At 47.9% G+C, this 22,084-nt stretch overlaps 1 protein-coding gene across 1 annotated transcript in view; it reads right to left on the bottom strand.

Annotated features, from left to right (window-relative positions):
- The window catches only part of GABRB3 (gamma-aminobutyric acid type A receptor subunit beta3), a 180,690-nt gene that overhangs the window by 40,974 nt on the left and 117,632 nt on the right, over window positions 1-22,084 (bottom strand). The window contains exon 4 of the mRNA XM_056124247.1: window positions 8,911-9,131. Coding sequence (XP_055980222.1) covers window positions 8,911-9,131 — 221 coding nt within the window. The remainder of the gene's footprint in view (window positions 1-8,910; window positions 9,132-22,084) is intronic.

Raw genomic sequence — 22,084 nt, 5'->3', positions numbered from 1 at the left:
AGGACCAGGAAGATGAAACAAGCTGCAGGTTTAGAGCTGGAAGTCAGGTTGCTGCATGGCATCACACTGCAAAAGTGGAGACTTTGCAAAGGTTTTAGTTCCCTCATGATGGAGACGTGGAGGGATAGAGTGATGGAAGAGGGCCAGGAACAAGGATTCTTGGAGTTCCAAGGTGAAGAGGCAGTTAGACAGAGAAGGGCCTCCAAGGCAATGAAATTACGGGAAATAATAAGACTAATAGCCCTGAGGCTGCAGAAAGCGCACCTGTAAGCACAGAAATAAGGTCTGATAAGACCTTACTGGCGCCAGTAACAGACCCTGAGAAGGCTGGACCCACCTTCCAGAGAAGCTCTAGCAGGAACAAAGGTCAGGAAAGGAATTTCAAAGAGGACTATTGACTACTCCCCACTCTACACCCTTGCAACCACCCTAGCAATGGACTTTGACCTAGATAGAAGCCCCATATGGGGGCAGGTTGGAGAAACCTTATAAAGGCCACCCACCTTGAACAAAGGAAGGGCCCATATATGCTACCAGAGCCCATGTGCTGCTTGTGCCCACATGGCCGAGCACATGTGGTATCTAAGCACATGTGTGGCCCGCATCTCCCTACATGAGATGCGTGCTTTTATATCCAATGCTGGGGTGTGTGTAGGGGCTCTCTCCACTTTTGGAGAAGCCCATGTTCTCTCTTGAGTACACTCCTTTCTCTTTCTCTCTGTTCTCCCTCCTTCCCCTTCCTTAAGCCTCCAAACAAAATAAATTTTTTCTTCACTGCTTGTCTACTCCTGAAATTCCTTTCTGTGAGAGAGACCAGGATCTGGAAACCCTGGTTAAGGCCTGGGACTGACTTTCCTTTCCTGAAAAAAGCAATTCCTCACTCCAGCCTGAGTCTTCCCGAGAGATGGGCTGGTGGGCATCAACTCTCCTTCTGAGAAGATGAAGTAGAGTGACTTGACAGCCATCTGGTAGGACTGGTGGGGCTCTGGCCTATGCTGTGCAGGGGTTCATCAAAGACTTTATCAGTCCTAACCTCACCCGGTCCTGGGGTGGGAGAGGTGGATTGGGAGAAAGTGACACTTTCTCTCCTCCCCCCCTCACATAAGCCACCCATGGGGGCCCACTGACTTCAAAGGGACTGCTTGTAATAGAAAATAGGTCCACTTCCTCTCTCCCAAGCTCTCTGGGGGAGCTGTAGCCTGAGAGAGGGCCAAGGGAAGGGATGGGGGGCACAGGGTGGGTGGGTGGGGGGGAAGCTTGAAGAATAGATTTTTGCTGCAGGCCCAGAGAGTAGGAAGCCAAAGGACAACAGTACCCCTGCAAGTACTTGTGGGTGCAGTGCTCAGGATTTACTTACTCTTTGCTATGTGCTCAGGGATCACACCTGCTAGAACTCTGATCACACCTGCTAGGGCCTTTGTGGTGCCAGGGATCCAATCCTAGTCAGCTCATGCAAGAAAATGCCTTAATCCCACTTCTATTCCTCCAGTCTTGGTGTAAGTAATTAAAATAAATAAATAAACAAACAACTCCAAAATAATCCTTGAGCACTGGAGGAGTCAGAGGGAGCTATCAAGCTAGGCTGGGAATGAGACAGAAAAGAAGACAGGAAGGCAGAGAAGCCAGGAAGTCAATTGATCTCTCTTTGCCAGCAGAAGATTCCAGCCCCCAGACACGGCACCCTGGTGGAAGGGGAAATATCAATGCTAAATACGAACTCAGTGTTAAATGCCGAGCTGAGAATTCCTGTGTGATGCAAAGATGGCAAAAGACTATTCCTAAGACACTGGCGGAAAAACATAGGCTCTGTCTCAATTTTTATCCAAAGCAAAGAAATGTCATACCACCTGGGCAGTGTTGATAAGGTGGTGGGGGTGAAGCCAAGCTAAAACTGATTTCACCTTTATGACCAGATCAAATCATGTTTATTAACAATCAACTGGATGTCTAAAAATTCCTTAACCAGATAAGATATTACAGTCACAGGTTAAATGAGAAAATGGTCATGCAAAGAAAGACTGAGTTAATAAAACACAGTCCCGTGCTTGATATGGAACAAAGCAGACCATTGTCAGGCATTTGATCTCAAAATTAGCTGCTGAATGTAAACTCACAAATTGGTATCTGGGTTATGCAACTATGACAGAGGTACCAGAAATTGACAGTCAAAAATGTATACGCATATATAGAATGGAAGTGAAAGGATGAGTCATAGCCACATTAAACTAAAAGTGCAAATCATCATTCACAGTGGGCCACGAGAAGCTTGCTGATCTCAAGATGCACCAAGCAACACTGTGCAGTGTTTTCCCACTCATTTTTCATTTTCTGGAAGTTAAAATCAATGCCATAAAAGAGGAAACATAAATAAGAATAAAATTAATGAAAATGAAGGTCAAAATCATCATTATAAGAAGAGGAATGTGAGACTAAAGCCCTCAAGATTATTAACTAGATGATGAGAAATAGTTTAGCCTGGCTGGATTCGATATTGGACAGACGGTGTGAAGATAATGATGACCAAACAGACCAATGATTTTCCTACATATGAGCAATGGCAGAAAGGCAACATAAACATGATTTCATTTCCAATAAGACAGCCCTATCCTTTAAAGTCAGTATCAGGAAGCAATGAACAAATATTTTTGTTTTGTTTTTTAGGGTCACACCCAGCAATGCTCAGGGGTTACTTCTGGCTCTGCACTCAGGAATTACTTCTGGCAGTGCTTGGGGGACCATACAGGATGCTGAGAATCGAACCTGGGTCGGCCACATGCAAGGCAAATGCCCTACCTGCTGTGCTATGGCTCCAGCCCCTCAATGAGTAAATTTTGACAAAGAAAACGATGGAGCCCAAATTGTAGCATAAGACACAAATGCAAGTCTGCCATGGTCCTGAGGAAAGATTGTAGAGGGTGTTCTGCTCCAAGCAGCATTTCACAGGCAGAATTCCAGCATCTCCACTAACACCTGACAATATTTTTATGAATCTGTCATATAAGTCTAAAGTCATATAGAAGAGTAAACCAGACCAGCTGAAGAGAATAAACTAGATAACGAGTTCCCCATTCACACCAGTAATAATCCTGATGGATTGATTATCTAAATGGCAAGGTGAAAATAGAAGTGTAATGTAAAAATCCCAATTTAAATGAAATGCATTACTTACATGGAGCAAGATACATGATTGACACCTTTCTTTTCTCAGGGTTTATGTGACCACATGGCTGCTCCACCATCATCTCTGGGAGTACACAATCAACAAATAAGAAATACAAAAAAATGGCTTGATTGTCTGGCTGAATGTGATGGTGGAAAGCAAACAAGGTGAGGAATAGGAATAGGAGGTGAGAGATGGACTCTCCTTGGAAAAGTGACAGGTGAATCCCCCCTCCAGAATCCCTGAGCATGAACATAGGACGATCTGAAACATGAGCATCTAGAGAGGAAGTATTACACCCAAGTTAAGAGTATTCACCACAGCCAGAGAACAGACGCAAAGTTGCTCTTTCTGAAGAGCAAGCAGAAGGAAGCTGCGCTTCCTGGAAGCAAGGAATTGGAGAGGAACGGGGTAGAAAAAGTTGGCAAAAGGGAGGAGATGGTCAAGAAGAGTCAAGTCTTGAACTGGCCAGGCCCCGAGCTCAGGTAAGGAAGGATACAAAGGAGGAGAGTGAGCAGGTCAGCTCACCTTCTTGTCAATACAAACATAAAGATGTTTCTGTATCAGCAAGTTAGAGAGGTCATGTTTACATTTGAAGCAAAGTCTTCATGTGTTAAAGGGCCCTGCTGAGTAGTGGAAAAATAAACACTCTGAGGACAGAGACTCTGAAGAGCTGGGATTTAAATAACAATTGATTCCCAAAGCCTTGAGGGATGATGTGAATAGATTATCTACTGCAGCCTCCATGAAGATGCAGCCTAAAGTGAACACAGGTGTGTGGATTTATAAAAGGACATGATCCCTTTTGGAAAGCCGCTTATCAATATGTGCTCTTTTTACCTATATGTGAAGATCAATTGGAGAGAGTTGTTCAAAGGAGGATTGGGAGTTAAGCCCACATGAATTCATATTGTGTGGGCTTTATTTCCTCTGAGAGTGTAAAGCTTTATCTGGGCGCAAAACATGCTTGACTGAAACCACTGGATAAGGTGCCCTTTGGAAAAAAGATGCCAGCTACACCAATAAGCAGACTAATTAGAATGTCTTGAAACAAGGTTTCAGGGACCACAGCAATAAGTACAGCAAGTTAGGCACTTGCTTGCAGGCAGCCAACCTGGGTTCAATCCCCTGTACCATATATGCTGCACAAAGCACAGCCAAGAATGATCCCTGAGCACAGATCAAGGAGTAAGCCCTGAGCACTGCTGCGCGAGCCCACCAAAAGAGAAAGAAGGTTTAGTCTTACTGGCACATACTGCATTCTACCTTTGTCTGAGTCTGAGCATGGGAACTTGACAGAATTTGCCCCAGCACTGTCTGCAATGTTTCTCAGAGAGGACATAGCTATATTATTCTGCGGACAAGGTCTCCACCCCAGACTCTCAGGTAAATTGTGAACTAAATCAAGCATGATTTTGTGAACCAATACATTAAGTTAGAGGGGAAAAGTTCAATGATTAAAAAAATATTGAATGGCTGGGCAAGTGGGAGTCTGGTGTGACAGCCTGAGTGAAAATTATCCTGAACACCACTGTCCAGAAATCCCAGGCCAGAGGAAATAATAGTCAACAGGGATATGTGGTAAAGACTACACTATCAAGTATCCTCCGCACGCGCGTGTGTGTATGTGTGTAGGGAGAGATTTGATGCCAGCAGGTGATCAGTTGGCTGCGGAGAAGGACAGTCAGAATGGGGGTTTGACACCACCTCTCACAGATGTAGACAAATGCAGGCAGCTTCCATGAAAACAGGGAAGTTGTGTGGGAACTGCACCTAGATCTGCAAGTCTTTCACGGATCCAAATTCTCCTGAGAGCCTCAGAGGACTGGCTGCCCACAGAACATTTGACTAGAGCTCAAGTGTTTCTCTCTGATCCCCACTGTTGACTGTGGTTACTGTCGTGGCTGCTACTGGTGACTCCCAGAGGTGTTCGGGGCTGTTCCCTCTATGGCTTTGGGGGACCAGGTGTTGAACCCAGGGCTCTCTTGTATAAAGCATGCACTCTAGCCCTCTCATCCAGCTCTTCCTCTAACTTAGTTAAAATTGAAAGTTCAAGGTCTGTTGCATTATAACATTTATCTACATTGCAAGTGTACATCACTAAAAAACCACCTCTGGTCAGAGGTCCATCAGGGTCCCTCTTGCAGCCACTAACCAGTGTCACAGTTCACAGGTGTGTCTGGGTTTCACTGGGATCATTTCATTTCTCTAGAGGCTGTATGAGTGAAATCATCTAATGCCAGGCCCTGCTAGAGAGGGTGTGTGCACCCTGTTCCTACCTCGAGGTCAATCTAAGTGGCTTCATTCATGGTCTTATTCACCTGGGCTCAAACTGGAGGTGTTCAAGCCAGGGCTGGCACAAGTTTCCAGTTCAAGGGGCTGTAAGTGTCCTAAAAATAAAAACAGCTCATGCTTTACAATGACCTTTGATGGCTCAAGAAGGCGATCCATCTCCAGCCTCTGTGTGCACCATCAACTCCTCTGGTCGAGCCATCAGAGGTTCAGATTGATGACTTCCCAGAATAAGAACAGATGACGTACAAATCGACGTCACGGACAGCTCATCCCCAGCCAAAGATCCTCAGCTACCCTTGGTCAAGTAAAAGCTCTCATTGATCGTGTTTGGAGACTGGCTCCGGGCAGAATGAGGAGCCCAGCAAAGCTCCGCGGTGGCCGGACTGTTCCAGTGTGGGTTAAGGCTGTATGAGCTGCCGGGGACTGGGAAGATGGGAGGGGAGAAAAATCCCATCACCAGGTCTTGGAGATACAGCCCAACCAACTAACAGCTCAGAGCACTAGTTAGGAGAGCAATCTCTGTTGGGGTGGATTCCACACACAAGAAGGCAGTGGGCACCCCAACTTCCGCACGCCCACCAAGGGGGCATTTAACCCACTCACGTCCTCCACTTCACAAGGCACCCTTCAAACTCACACATGAAACCTGTTTACCAAAGGTGTCAATCTAGCACTGGGTGTACGCACACTGGTCCCTGTTACCAACTGAAGGGAGCTCGAGGCTACGAGAAGGATGGAAAGGAAGCCCTGATGTGGAGTCCCCCTGGATTTTTATCAGAGGATAGAGAGTTTTAATGAGCTTGTATGTGTGTGTGTGTGTGTGTGTGTGTGTGTGTGTGTGTGTGTGTGTATCACGGGAGCTCTGTATAAGTAGTCCCACAGTTTGCAACGTACATTTGCTATGTGACTGCATGAAGTCAATGAAATTAGCGGCATTTTGAAACACTAGTCTTCTTTTCGTCCAGAAATACAAATTACTTCCAATTGCAGTTTGAATTAATCTCCATAGCTATGTGTGGTTTTTAAATCTCCAGGCAGACATTTCAAGATGAGCCAATTTCCAAAGCAAGCCAGATGGCCGGGCAGTGCTGCTAGGGGCTTGCAGAAGGCGCTGGTCTGTTGGTGAAGATTTTCTCTGTGACAGTTTGTCCAGGTTCACAGAGAAATGAAGAATTGGATCAGAAATAGGAGGTTCTAAATATAGATTCAAGGAGTATATTGAGAACACACTTGAATAAAAATAGCATCTCATTCAGGCATCCACTGACTGTCTGAAGAGTTGTTTGAGATGCATAAGAAATGTAAATCTGACAAGAGCGATCTCTCAGTAATGGTACAGTTTACTATGAAAGTTCTGCCATAACTTATTGTTATATTATTGAACCCTGAGATATACATCCACAAGCAGAATTTGCTGAAGAGATGAGTTTTCATTCTTTCTTCTTTCTGTTTTACCTGCTTTATGTTGTTAAATCTAACATTTTGATATGGGGGTTGGGGTTGATTACAGCTCTTTCATTCACTCTAGAACACTCTGTCTGCTGTGATCTGAAATGCTGTGCAGCGCTCCCTCCCTCCCCCAGTTCATTTTTTAAGCCAATGCCTCAATAGTTGATGGTAACAGAAGGAGGGAGGGAGGGAGGGAGTGAGGGAAGGAGGGAGGGAGGGATTCTCAGGAGTGGGAGCAGTGGTTCCCTCAGAGCCCCGCGGTATTTCACGTGAAGAGCAGACAGACAACAGAGTGAAGCCACTGACCCCTGGTCATGCATGTCCACACCCCTGATCTGTAGAAATAAACGTTGTTGTTGAGAAACCCCCAAGTTGGTAAGACTTTGCGACAGCAACCAGGGCAAACTAAGGCATCAGCCTCACAGAGCCGGAACGTCTAAGAGAGACACTTACAAACCCTACCTCTGCTAAGAAAGAAAAGAATGCCAAGAAAAGAAAAGAGAAAGAGAGAACTGAAATAGCAGTTTAGTTTAAGACAAGGCTTTGCTTGATTTTTATGGAGGCTTACTCCTTTCTGTTCTCTACCAATTGCATAGACATGCACAGGCACAAGTATACACACACACACACACACACACACACACACACACACACACACGCACGCATGCATGCACACATATTTCTATATTTCTTGGATACCTTATTTTATTATTTTAGGTGTTGGGACCACACCTGGAAGTGCTCAGGGATTCCTCCTGGCTCTGCACTCAGAAATCATTCCTGGTGGTGCTCAGGGGACCATATATGGTGTTGGTGATGGAATTTTGGTTGGCCAGTACAAGGCAAGCACCCTATCCACTGAACTATTGCTCCAGCCCAGTTTCATTATCTTCAAATAAAGGACACAGTGGCTTATTTTATGCTCCAGGACTTCTAGATAATATTTTCTACTAATCTAGAGTCTCCAGAAGTTTTCAACCACCTCTTTTGTTTCCAGGCAGAAATATTAATTCCCAAAACCATGCTGAGGGTAGACCAGTCAACTCCCATTTACCAAAACACCAGGCTCTGCTCACTTTTCCTGCTTCCCTGTCACAAACAAAAGGGTCTCATTTTTGCTAAAATTCCAACATTCTTCCTCTCTACTGCTATTTTGAGAAAATGCTCTGTATTTTTTACGTGTCAAACATTCCCTTCTTTGTGTTGAAGCACTAAAAGGCACAGCGATCTAGAGGCGGGGGCTGAAGCTGGAGACTGTGAGCACCCTCCCTTTTCGAGATCAATCTTTTCTCTGGCCATGAATTTGTGAGCCAAGCACAGAAGACACTTTGAAAGTCAGCAAGAAGACACACCCAACACATACAAAATTATTCTCAAGTAAAACAGAAAGCAGTATGAGAAAAAGATTTCCCATGGTACCATTTGGGGGAGGGTCATACTGATAAGGATTTCCCTCACCCCCGCAGCCCCGGAGCCTTCTGGAAAGCCAATGGGCTCCCCAAGGTAACCAGGCCACCTTGAAAGGTGCAGAGAACAGCCATATTTTCTGAAATGAGTGATTTCCTGAGGAGATCTGGTGAGGGACAATGCTCCCCCAGAGGCCTGGCATCTCCTCAGCCAAAGGAATATTGTAAATATTCACGTGTAAAGCTCCATGGAGACCAGAACCTGCATCAGCATCACAGGCACCATGCGCAGCTCTGGGAGTCCATCCTGGAGAAATTAGCATGCTGAGATTTGGCAGCCCAATTCCATAAAATCAGTCTGAGGGGGGCTGTGTTCCCCTGCGCAGGTGACGATTCATAGGAAACACAATACCCCAAATCTTACATCCAGGAGAATCTCCCCCCACCCCTGCAGAACTGAGTGGTTCTTGGGATATCTCTTAGTTAACTGGCAGACACAGCCTCCCTGATGATAATCATCTCAGTTGGGAAATGCACCCCAATGCACCCCAAAGCCCCAAAGCATGCACCCGGTCAAACCAGACCCAAACAGACACAGACCTGAGTCCATATAACACGGTCCCATCTGGATGAAGGCGGATCATGCGGTTTTTCACCGTCACTCCATGCACGAATGACTTCTTGTCATTTAAGAAATAGGTGTCGGGCACCCAGAGCTGGTCAGCCACACGATTGTCGAGCGTGAGGTTGAGAGGGATGCCAGAATAGGCTAGCCTCTTATCTCTCCAGTACTGTTGGAAATACATGGTCAAGGTGTAATCCTGCAGGGAGAAGGAAGAGAGAATTAGTTCATGCTCAGTCCCAGAAATGCTTCTTGGTCAGAATCAGAGAAAGGAATATCATGCTCCCACAGGGCGTCAAGCGGGTGCTGCTGGTTTGTAAATGCAAACACCTAGTTTGCTGCGCAGATGACACCTTCTGGGTTCTGCTTAGGTAAGAACCCAGACCAGACACATTGGCTTTTAGGGGCTAATAGCCTCCAAGTGCTGGAGAGATCATGGGAATTCAGGAGCAAGCCTGCATGTAACTGAGTCTGCTTCGACCCTTGGCACTGCATGGTTCCCCTGAGAAATGCTCTGGAGTCCCCTGAAAAAACAGAGGAAGGTGGAAGAAAACTAAAAGTCATCGTAAAAGCAAGTGGAATTTCAGTGCATCCTTACCTGCCACCAGGTATGCGAACCACCCATGACAGACAAGCCAACCGACAAACTTTCTGTCATGGAAAATGTTAGTCTCCCCGGGGTCCTCCATGAAAATCTGGGGGAACAGCTTACACCTGAGATGCTGGATCCCCTCCAGCTCACCACGCCCATTTTAACACTAACAGCCAGAATTTCATCCCGTGATTAAAGAAATGGAAAGAAATGGACCTCATGGGAAAACCAGGAATGGGTAGAGGCCTGGGCACCCATGAGCTCAGCAACCAAAGAAGCCCATGTTTAAGTAGATGACCTCCCCCCTCCCCCCCATACACACACACACACACACACACACACACACACACTCTCTCTCTCTCTCTCTGTGTTCATTTTAAAGTCGATGTGACATTTAGAATATTTATATCAAGCTATTTAAAATTTTATATTCCCATTTTATCAAACATTTATTCACATCTAGATGATACTGCCTACATCTACGCACTTATTCGTATATAAGCAGAGCAGCGCGAGGCAAAGAAACGAGACAGACAAGTCAGGCAGCGCATGGTTCCTATTTATTTAGTTAACTATTTTTGACTTTTTCATTTTTATACTTTTGGTTTATGGGCTGGAGCGATAGCACAGTGGGTAGGGAGTTTGCCTTGCACGCAGCTGACCCAGATTCGATTCCTCCACCCCTCTCGGAGAGCCCAGCAAGCTACTGAGAGTATCTTGCCCACACGGCAAAGCCTGGCAAGCTACCCGTGACGTATTTGATATGCCAAACACAGTAACAAGTGTCACAATGGAGACGTTACTGGGCCCACTCGAGCAAAATCGATGAACAATGGGAGGACAGTGACAGTGGTTTATGGGCCGCACCTCGCTGTGCTCAGGGATGGCACCAGGCAGTGCTGTAGGGGGCCTATGTGGTACTGGGGATCAAGCCCAGGTCAGCTGCAGGGAAGGCCAGTGCCTTCTCTGCTGTCCTATGGTGCTGGCACCTCAAGGCTCATTTCTTCACTGGGGGGGCTCTGTGAGGTCAGAGCACTTGGCAAGAAACTACCTCCAGGAGCTCCAAGGTGGCCAGGAGGTCATAAACTCATGCTGAACATGCAGGCCAAAGCAACAGGAAAGAAGCAGCCAAGGTCTGTCACGAACACAAAGAGAAGTAGAAGGGCCCAGGGGCTTTCTGAAGTGGGGAGGGCAGAGGAGAAGCAACAAATTTTTCCAGGAGGCTGTGGGCACGGCTCTGCCTGGTGGGATGGCAGACCCTCCCCCCACCACACACACACTCACAAACACAAACTCACACACTCATATGCTCACACACACTCATACACATACTCATACACATACACTCACATACTGCACACAGAAATACACTCACACAAACTCACACACACACAGACACTCTCACTCTCTCTCTCATATGCACACACTCATACACACAGACTCTCACTCTCTCTCACACACACACTCTTACACTCTCTCATACACACACAGAAAATCTCCCTCTCACACACACTCTCACACAGACACTCACTTTCACACACACATGCATGCACACATACACACTCTCACTCTCACACTCACACACACATACGGGCACACACTCTCTCTCTCCCCCTCTCTCTCATACACATGCACACACACTCTTACTCTCTCTCATACACACACACACACACACAGAAAATCTCTCTCTCACACACACACTCTCACACCACTCACACACACAGAAACTCTCACTCACACACACTCACACATGGACACACACACTCTCTCCCTTTCTCTCTCATATACACACGCATACACACACACACTTACTCTCTCATACACACACAGGAAATCTCTCTCACACACACTCACACACATAGAAACTCTCTCACAAACATGCATGCACACATATACACTCTCACTCTCACACACACTCACACACACGGACACACTCTCTCTCTCCCTCTCTCTCTCATACACACATGCACACATAAACTCTTACTCTCTTTCACACACACACACAGAAAATCTCTCTCTCACACACACTCTCACACAGAAACTCTCACTCTGACACACACATGCATGCACACATACACAAACTCTCTCTCTCTCTCTCTCTCTCTCTCTCTCTCTCTCTCACACACACACACACACACACACACACCAGTGGGAACAGCTCAGCCGGCAGTGGTCACCAAGGCTTTGTCCAGGTTAGCTAGAGACCTGAGAGCGAGGGAGCACAGGAGTGACACCAGTGCGGTTTTACTGGTAGAGACAACCCAAAAGAGCTTTTCATATGATGAGGTGCTTGGGGTGACCCATTCTGTAAACTCAGGGGCTTCCCTGCCCACCTCTCAGCTGGAGTCCACAGCTGCCCGGTGGCCCCTGGACTCAGACAAAGGTGAAGCATCTCAGTGAGTCTGCCCCCCAGGCACTGCCGTCCAAGCCGGCGGCCTCCTCCCACCCCATGCTGGTCTGGTGGATGTGAGTGGGCAGGGGTGACAGGTGTCAGGTATGGGAGGAGCTGGGCCCCAAAGCTGCGGCACCCGCAGCACCTTCACAAGTGGCATCCTTGGGGTCCTTCTTTCCATGTCCAGACTGGAGGAGATGAAAAAGTGACAGTCACCCCTAGCCCCTGCTGACCTAAACCTTCCCTGGCTCAGCTGGTGGAGCTGCACTGCCCAGAGCCGCTGACCTCAGGGCACAGTGGGGAGCAGAGGCAGAGTACAGGGGTGCCATCAGCAGCTTGGCCAATTGCCGCTGTGCTGTCTCACCAAGACTTTAATGGAGAAGTGGCCAGTGGGGTGGAATGAAGGTGTGGAGAGGAGCAGAGAGGAAGGAGAATGGGTATTGGGGATAACTGGGGTCCCCGGGGGATGTAGGGTCCCAGGAGAACTGGGGTCCCAGGGAGAAGGAAAGTCAGGGAGGAGCAGGCCCTGGCCACCACAGGTCTCCCCCGCCCAACTCTGGGGTGTAGGCCGCTGCCCCGGCCCCAGAAGGAGCTTAGTGGCACAAGCCCTACCTGGAAGCTGCCTCATGCCGTCAGCAGCTACAGTGATGGGGCTCGTGGACAGGAGACCAGAGTTCCCCCTACCATCCATGAACAGTGGGTGCCTGTGTGCAGAGATCCCTGAGTCTCAGCACTGTGGGTGAAGGGCCCTGAGGATATGGCAGAACCCCACCTCCACGGAAGAGTCTAGAATCCAGAACATCCCTGCAGGACATCGAACCATGGCATCATAGGAGGCTCACCTGTCCTCCATGCAGGACAACAACTGGCTTCGGGTCTGGTGCTACTCCAACCAAACCTGCACTGGGAGGGTACCAAGCACTTGGGGCTAATCAAGTGCCTTGAATATCCCCCAGTGTCTCCCCCCATGCTCACCCACCTGGTCACAGAATGAGCAAGGCAGGGCTACAAGGCAGGGTGAAGGTGTCTGGGACTCCTGGCTTATCCTGTTGGTGCTCAGTGGGCACAGATGGCTTGAGTTGTGGGCAGTGGGTATAGAGGGGACACGATTTGCTGGACCCTCCCCAGACTCTGCTCTCCCAGACTCATGAGCATGAGATGAAGTGTCACACCAAGACTTTCTGGTTCCTTCATTATGGGCTCTGGTGCACACGGAACTCAAGAACACGGGGTTCAGTGCAGAGGACATAGGCACTGAGAAAGGATACCCAGAAGCCTCCAGGCTGCTGAGAGATGGACCTCTGTGGGGCTGGCATAGAAATGCAAGTGACTTGGGCCAATGTGATAGGACAGTGGGGAGGGTGTTTGCCTTGCACGTGGCCAACTGGGTTCAATCCCCAGCATCCCATATGGTCCCCCGATCACCAACAGAAGTAATTCCTGAGTGCAGAGCCAGGAGTAAGCCCTGAGTATCAATGGGGTGAATCAAAAAGACAAGAAAGAAAGAAAGAAAGAAAGAAAGAAAGAAAGAAAGAAAGAGAAAGAAAAAGATAGATAGAATGAAAGAAAGAAAGAAAGAAAGAAAGAAAGAAAGAAAGAAAGAAAGAAAGGCAAGTAATCTGATGACAGTATGGCAGTTCATCAAAATCACTGTTAAATGAGAAAAAATGTCTTAGTTCGTCTCTCCTACAGTCTTCTTGGGAAAGGTTCCTGCTGAACCTAGCGTCTGCATGAAGAAGTATGGAAGAAGCACATTCAAAATTGAGAAAGTCTTCAGAAAGAATCTCAGGAACAAAACCACTTGGTTCAACATTCACTCATTCTTCGGGGCTTCCTTTATGGAGAGTCAGCCCTTGGGTAACATAATGAAGGCAGGACCATTCCTCTCTGCACACTCACCACATCAGTGGGCACAAAATGCCCAGCCTTCTAGAGACGGGTCCCTCCACGCCTCAGGCGGGAAAAGCATGCAGTTCCCATAAGAAACTGTGAGACATTTTCTCTTCAAAAAAGCAACAAGGACAGTCCCAGAATTTATTTCTCTTTGTCCTTTCCCCCTTCTCTTCCCTTCACTGAAACCACCATTGGTGCAACGCCCAGGATCCCAGATACCACAGATACCAGCACCAAGGGGGTGGGGAGTACCCAGGCCTGTGGGTGGCACCAGGATCATGCTGCAGGCCTTGAGAGTGACAGGAAGACGCTGGCCCCTGTGCTACAACCCCGGGCCCCGAGGTATTAGGGTTTAACTCTTTTTCACCCAAAGGTCAGAAGCCACAGTTTCTGGGTAAGAGGCTGGTGCCCTGTGGTGAGGGCAATGTGTGTGTGTGGGGGGGGGGGGAGATAGTTGAAAGGGTGCTAGTGGGTTCCTCCCTTGGAACTGGCAGCATTCACAGACCCCAAGTTTATTTGAGCTACTCCCTTTTTTAAGAAAACAAAACAGGGGTCTGGGAGATAGTACTTGCCTTGCATGTGACCAAACACAGTAAAATCTGTCACACCCATAAAGGCCCCTGAGCCCATCCTAGAGTGATCTCTGAGCACAGAGCCAGGAGTAAGCCCTGAGAATAATTAGAAGTAGCCCCCAAACAAAACCCACTCACCATTCCCCAACTGCACCAGAAAGTACTACCACCATGGTGGATCATTCTCAAAGCCCCAGGAAGTGGGATCACCAACTCTGGGAAATACTCTACTCTAGAACAGATCCTGATGACTCTGGGCAAGGAGCAAGGACTCTTGCATGGGAGCTATTCTTCAGACAAGCATTTACCCACAACTCCTTTCAGAATCTCCTGAGAACATACCAACAGCGGCAATACCGCCTAAACTCCAAGCCCTCAGCTCATCCTTAGGTGTACAATTCTAGCAGCTCAAACAAATCGTCGTGAGAGACAAACAACCAAGTTTCTTCCTGCTGGTGGAAATCTCTCGGCGTTTATCCCATTAAAATGACAAGAATGCATATTTGAAAGTGGAAATATTGCTCATTATTCTGCAATTAAGTAATTGACTAGATTCCTCAGCACAGGAAATGAAGGGGGAAGAAAATGACGAACCCTGAGAAAGAAATGCAATCTCCAGACCGAATTTAAATATCTCACTGCAGCTGCGAAAGCCACGGGACACCTGCATTTGCATCTGGTTCAGCAAGTTTATGACACAAAGCCTCATAGGTAAGTGGTTCTCAAGTCAGTGCAGGCAGGTCAGTGTTTAGAGCACTTACATAAGGCCTGGGGAGTGATGGGTGCCTGTGCAGGTACTACTGCAGCTAAGATTAGTCGGCCGGGCGGAGGGGTGGGGGGGGGGGGAGGAATCTCGGAACTTCTGTGAACAAGATTTATTTAGGAATTTTTTATTCACTCCTTTGAGGAGCTTCAAAATGATGCTCCAACATCATGTCCGTCTCCCCACACAACTGACTTCACTGGGGCCTCGGTCTTCTTTGGTTGCAATAATATGGTGTCTGGCCCCCTGCACACGTGTTTTCTCTCCACAGCAGAGCTTCTTGCTTCAAACAATCCTTGAGCACTCTGCGGAAGTCAAGCACCAAGCAGTGGGGAGCTAGAGAGATAATGCAGGGCTTAGGGTGCATGCCTTGCGTGTGACTGACTCTGGGCAGATTCTGGCAGGTGTGACCTGGAGGCTCCAGAGCACTGCCAGACCCTCATGGTGCCACATCCCTAAGTCCTCTCCTGACCGACCCACCCAGATGACAAGAACTTCCAGGAGTCTTCCTGCAATCCCTGATCCCTGCTTGGGGTAAGCCCCCCACCCTGAAAAAAGAATGCCAGAGATCCAGAGCTAATGAAGACATCATATAAACCTTTAAGAACTCCAGAGTTTGAGAGAGAGAGAGAGAGAGAGAGGGAGGGAGGGAGAGAAGTGCCTGCCATAATGGCAGATGGTGGGAAAGGGTGGGGGGACAGGAAGAAAAATGGGACCATTGGTAGTGGGAAATGTACACCAGTGAAGGAATGGGTGTTGACTGAAATCTAATCATGAACAACTTTGTAAATGTATATATCACTGTAACTCAATTAAAAAATAAATAAATGGGGAAAAGTAATAAAATTAAATTAAAAAAAGAAGTTCAGAGTTTGGCTCAGTATACAAATGCAACCAAAAGAAATGAGAGGCACTTTGGATCCTGGCATCACTGAGTCCCCAGTGTCAAGCCAGTGCCCACAGCCACGTCAGTGGGCAAGTCACTCCCCATCCCCACCCCACTGAAGCAGCTTGCCTGTCCACCTCTCCTCAGAACTGAGCATGGAGAGTATGTGGAGAAAGGTTGGTTTGTATATAACAACAACCAAGAAGTGTCTATTTATGGGGGACCTACAAATTCTGGAGCTCATAAGCTTTTTCTGGACTTTGCAGTATTTGTGTCTGTCTAACGGTCACAGTGTGTACCCATTTTTTTCCTGATTTGGGGCCATATCAGGCAGACCTCAGAGCTTGCTTATGGTTCAGTGCACAAGGGATCATATGCAGTGTTGGGGACAGAACTTGTGTCAGTGAGGGCAAAGAAAGCACCTTAACCCTGTCCTGTCTCTTTAGCCCCTTTACTTTGGATTCATCCACCTAAATGCTAAACATATTCAAAGTAAGAATAGGTGACCATGTTTGCATCCTGGACTGGACCAATAAACAGAGTTCCAAGTTCCCCCATTGTCTAAAAGCATCTGAAAAACTAGCAGTGGTTGGAAATTCATTTGAAAAATAGTTTTCACGTCATGTGTGACCAAAGGTAATTTCTTTGGATTCTAAGAAAGTTTGAAAAGCAAAATGATTGTCATGAGTTATAGCCAAAGAGCAATAGAAAGAGGTAGCAGAAAAAAATCAATCATTCAACCTAAGCCAAGGAAAACCAGGAAAATCTAAGAGCCGCCTCTGGCCAAATAAACTCTGGCACAAGGACTGGTTTGCAGGGAGGGGCTGGATACCCAGGGGTTCCTGGATTGGGTCCCTTTTCTTGAACCTCACCTAAGAAAGTTATGTAATAGCTCTACATTTCAGCAATCTCCTATATAAAAATGCAACCCCCAAGTGGACATCTTACAAAAAGCGTTCCAGTAATTAATTGGCCTAACAATGCTTAACACAGACATTGAGTCATAATAGGCATTTGGAAAATTCTACTTTTTCTTCCTCTTCCTAAAGCAGAGTCAGTCACCCTCAAAGCAGCAATCCCTTTTGCCCTTTTGCAGTTAGACACAGCCCCCCCCCCCCAGGCCCTTACACCCCACCAGTATGCACCGAACAGCAAAGGAAGTTGTGCATTCTTACTGGAAGCTGCAGGGAAAACAGTCTCGCCTATGGCTTAACTGCCAAATACTCGTCATTACTTTGAGCCCAGTTCCCCTTTTTCCCATCTCAAATCCCAAGTTCCAAGCATCGACACAGTCTCCGGAGGCAACAGACAGACACTGCTTCCCTGACAAGTGTCAGGTCACTCGATTTTTCAGGACAGCATTCATTTGTTCTTTTCTGCTGGGCAATATTTTGCAATTACAAATGAAAATGGAAGACAAATTGGCAAGAGAGCTGCAGGTCTGATGCAAACCACAGCAAGCCCAGGCACCCTGCTGGGAGCTCCACTTTCTGGGGTACTGTGGCTCCCCTCCCTCCTCCCCAGGTGGGGAAACCCCTATGTTTATAGCCAGTTGATTTTTCTCTATGAAGAATACTGTCACCTAGTGCCTCTACCATAGCCTCATTGAACGATAAATTTGGGCCTTGAGTAAAACTATTGTTTTAGGGAAGGCAACTTGCTTCTTAGCTTTGAGTTGGGGCTCCCAGCAGAAGGGGGGACTCTCTCCTTTCTCATGCGTGCTCTCACCTCTGGGTCTTCGCTTCTCCCTCTGGGTTTCTGGGCTTTTGTCTTTTCCTCAGGATGCCCCTGAATGTGCCAAGCAGCTGCCTCTGAAGCCTCCATACAGACGCTTCCCAGGCAACCACAGCTCAGTGTTGCCTGAAATTTCTCTCCACTCTGAGACGTTCTGCTCCTCTCCTTTCTGCATTGTATCTGCCCACTCCGCCAAACTTCCCTTCCTGTTCATCTTCTTGGTTCTGCAGTTCCTTCATCCCAAACCCCTTTCGCATCTAGACACCCAGCAAGGTTAGGCAACAGACAAGGTTGAGAGCGCGACCCCTGACAGTGCTGTTGGTGATGGACTAGAGATGCATTCCTGGCCCCTCCTTCTGTTGACACCACCAACTGCATCCCAAGGGAACATCTGTCCATGGTTCAGAGTAGCTTGAGTCCAATGCCAAACCTCAGATAGGCTTAGCTTGAAGAGAGTAATATTCAGGGTGACAGCGGATTCTGGGGAGTCCTGATGCCCACAAGCACCAAATGAATAGAGTGGGAATATGCGGGAGAACTGGGGAATCATTTCTGAGCCTCCTTCCTTTAAGAGTGTGTTGTTAAAGACAGTGGCATGTCCCAAACATATGTGTCCATGACCAGCATGTGCACAGTACAATCTAGGCCCTGAGTTTCTGGACACTCTCTTGGCCAGGCAGGCTTCAAAGGTCATGCAGTGACTCCTAAGGATTCCACCCTACAGATGTGTCCCAGAAACTGGCTGTGTGTCACTATCATCACAAGACTTGTGTGTGGCGACCTCAGTAATGCTGGACAGGAAGAGCAGAGAGACAGCCCTGGTCGAGTCTCTGAGTCATTGGTCCAGTGGGCCCAGTGCTTCCACTTTGCAGCAGAAAATCTGCGGTTGGTCATAGAGTTCAGAATCCAACACAGGATCCCCAAGAGAGCACAGGCCTGAGCCTGGTTGGATTGCTGCACCACATGGCTCCCCAAGAATGCCCAGGGGTAACCCCCGAGCATAGAGCCAGGTGCACCCGCTAGCCCCTCAAACAGACATAAGCATCTGATGTTTTCAGGGGGCTGAGCAGCTCTCAGGGGCCCAGGGGCCCTTAGCTGTGATGCTTGGGGTAGTTTTCTCAAGGACCCAGAGTGTGGAGATGCTGGGGCCTGGGGTGCCAGGGCCACTGAGGCCACACCTAGTGGCACTCAGGGAACCATGGTGTATCGGGGTTGGGGTCACGTGCATGGCTTAACCTTCAGACTATCTCTCTGGCCCCCCAATCCTACCTTCTTTTTAAAATTTGGTTTGGGAACCATACATGGCAATGCTCAGGGCTTACTTCTAGTTCGTTCTCAGGGATCAGTCCTGGCAGGGCCTGGGGGACCTTACGTGGTACTTGGGATGGAGCCTGCCTGGGCCGTGTGCTCTATTCACTGTATATCGCTCTGGCCCCACATGCTGCTTCCTAAACAGTAGTGGCTATCTCTTGAATTCCTTGTTTTACAGAGTTTCTACTGTGGGATTTAAAATGTCTTCTCTTGGAATCCCTTTGAGAAAGCAGACAAAGCAAAAATAAATGAGTAAATAAATAAAAGTTCAAAGGAAACGAAGAGCAGTTGTTTAAAACCAAGGGTAAACTTTTTTTGGTTTGGTGGTGGCACCCAATGGAACTTGCGCCACTTTCTCTTAACGTGCGGCTCAGGGGACCATGAGGTGCCAGAAAGCAAACGCACGCTCCCTGCACGCACTCAGCCCTTGGAGCTATTTCTCCACCCTCTACCCTATATTTCTGTTCGAAATCAAGAACCCTCCTATCGATGTACAGCACGAGAATCCAACTGTCGTCTGATTTTCTATATGCCTCCACGTCAGCTTTCAACAAAGGATTTCCTCTCTTCCAAGACAAATCGTGGGGATTAGTGATGCCGCAGTGGAAAGCACTTTCAATTTCAAGGAAGCTGTGCTATCTTTAGACAGGCCCATTCAGGCTGTGAGTGTGTCTATTCCTGGCCTCTGGGCATAACTTCTGAGCTTATTCCTGCTAGACAAATCACAATATTAATAATATTCTACTCAGAATAACGGGAACAAAATTCGCTGGATATTCCCCCCCACCCCCTTAATTTATTTGAGCAGAAATATCTGGGTGGGTCGCTGCAATCTGCATGAGGTTGCACAAAGCAGCTTGGCTTCGGAAGGAGTACCACCACAGCCAGGTTTCATGGCCTCTATCCACTGCCAAGAGAGATACGCAACTGTGCACCTTTAGCCAGGAATGACCCTTTCTTCCTGCTCTTTAATCAAAGGATCCTGCCCTTTCACTGTGCACTGTGTCTCACAAATTAGGTGGCTGGCCCCGGCTGTATGTAGTAAATTTCCCTTGTCTCTGACTTGCAAGGTTCATGCCTTCTTCTTCCCCATGAAAATGGGGCTCACAAGCTTCCTAGCTTGAAGGTAGGCTAAATGGCAGTAACACCTCAGCCCCCTTGCTGGTTTGGACCCATGCTCTCCTCCTCATGCTGTGGCCCACCTGGCCAATCTATGCTGCTTCCTCTAATTTCCACTGCCCATCTTAGTGCAAAAGTGCCACAGGGTACCTCATTCGGCACCACCATCTACCTACTGGCTACCCCAAACTTGAGTCCCTTTGCTACTCCAGCTGCACACACTTCTGGAGGAATCCTCCCCCACCCCTGAGCACTGTGGCTTTTGTAGGCTACAAAGTAGACTTGCAGATGCAGAGAATTCCCCAATTTTATCTTCAGTCATAGTCAGTCTCCAAACACTAGAATGTGCCCAGTACATCCATGCTGACCCGCTGCCCACAAAAGGACCCCACCTTGGATCCTCCCAGTTCACTGGAGATCTTCCACCCATGCAATGACATAGATCAGAATTTCCAGCATTCATGGTCTGCTCAATGCAGCTGACTGACGTGGGCTCCACAATGAAAAGAAACAGAGGTTCAACCACGCCTCAGTGACAGCTCCCACAGTGTTCAGACATAGCTCCTGCATGCACTCCACACCAGGGCAAAACCCTACCTGGTTCCTTCAATGCAACTTCTTCCATGGCTGAGTTCTCAACAAAACATCCAACGTGATTGTTAATGCTCTAAGAAACGTGACTTCTGCTCAGCACCATAACTCAACACCATATCATGGTTCTGTATTTCGCTGACAGCTAGATCCAGTGAGACCTGGTTCAGCTCACCGCCCTCTGCCTGGACCTCATGTCCTGCTGTGATGCCCTTGGCTCACTCCATTCTAGTCACAATACCCATTCATTTGTCTCTCACACACCTCAAACATTCTCCTGGTTCGGACCCTGTGCTGACTGTGGCTTCTTCTTGGAACTCGTCTGCAAATGAACCTTTGGCCGACTTCCTTGCTGTAGTCAAGACTTTGCTCGATTCTGCCCTTTCAAGAAGCCCTTTCTGCTGCTGGTGACCTTCCCCCTCCCCTGCTGTTAACCTCGGCCATATTTAAGGTGAACATTTTCACACCTGGTAGTGTTCTTACTCCCTTACCTGAATGCATGCTGCATAGGTACATGCACATTTTTGCCTTTTGTTTACAGATGGGCATTCCCAGCACAGGACAGTTCCTTGCGCGTACAAAGGGTTTCTTAAACATAAGCTGAACCAGTAAGCAGATCTGGGCCAGGAGAAAGCTTCTTAATAAAAATGCTGTATGTGTTTCCACCCACTGTTCCACACTAGTCGATCACTTTGGGCCACCTCTAGATGCTGGGCCGCAGAGATGGTGCAGTGGGCAGAGTGCTTGCCTTGTACATGACCCTTGCTGGTTTAATCCTCACACTGTCTCCTCATCCCCACCATGCATGATTCCTGCAGAGCTGGGAGTGAGCTCTGATCAACACAGTGTGGGACCCAAACCAAAAAATAAACATTGGGGTTGGAGCGATAGCACAGCAGGTAGGGCGTTTGCCTTGCACACAGCCGACCCGGGTTCGATTCCCAGCATCCCGTATGGTCCCCTGAGCACTGCCAGGAGTAACCCCTGTGCATTGTCAGGTGTGACCCAAAAAACAACAAAAAAAATCTTCTTGATGTTCGTCAAAATAATATCCAATTTAATACAGATATACAATTTTTTTTCTTTTCTTGTTTTGGCCATACCCAGTGAGGCTTGGGGGTCCCTCAGGGAGTGTGCAGGGAAACTACGCTGTACCAGGGGTCCCATGTGCAAAGCATGTGCTCCCCCCCCCTTTGAGCCCCCTCACTGGCCAAGGTCAGAAAACCTTGGGGCAGAGTTTTTCCTGGTCACCTAAAGAGCCCAGTGGACACAATATTGCCTTTTCCTTTACACACAGAG

Source organism: Sorex fumeus, unplaced genomic scaffold (genome assembly GCF_029834395.1).
Source record: "Sorex fumeus unplaced genomic scaffold, SorFum_2.1 ptg000051l, whole genome shotgun sequence".
NCBI lineage: Eukaryota > Metazoa > Chordata > Mammalia > Eulipotyphla > Soricidae > Sorex > Sorex fumeus.
This window is presented reverse-complemented; position numbering and strand designations above follow the sequence as displayed.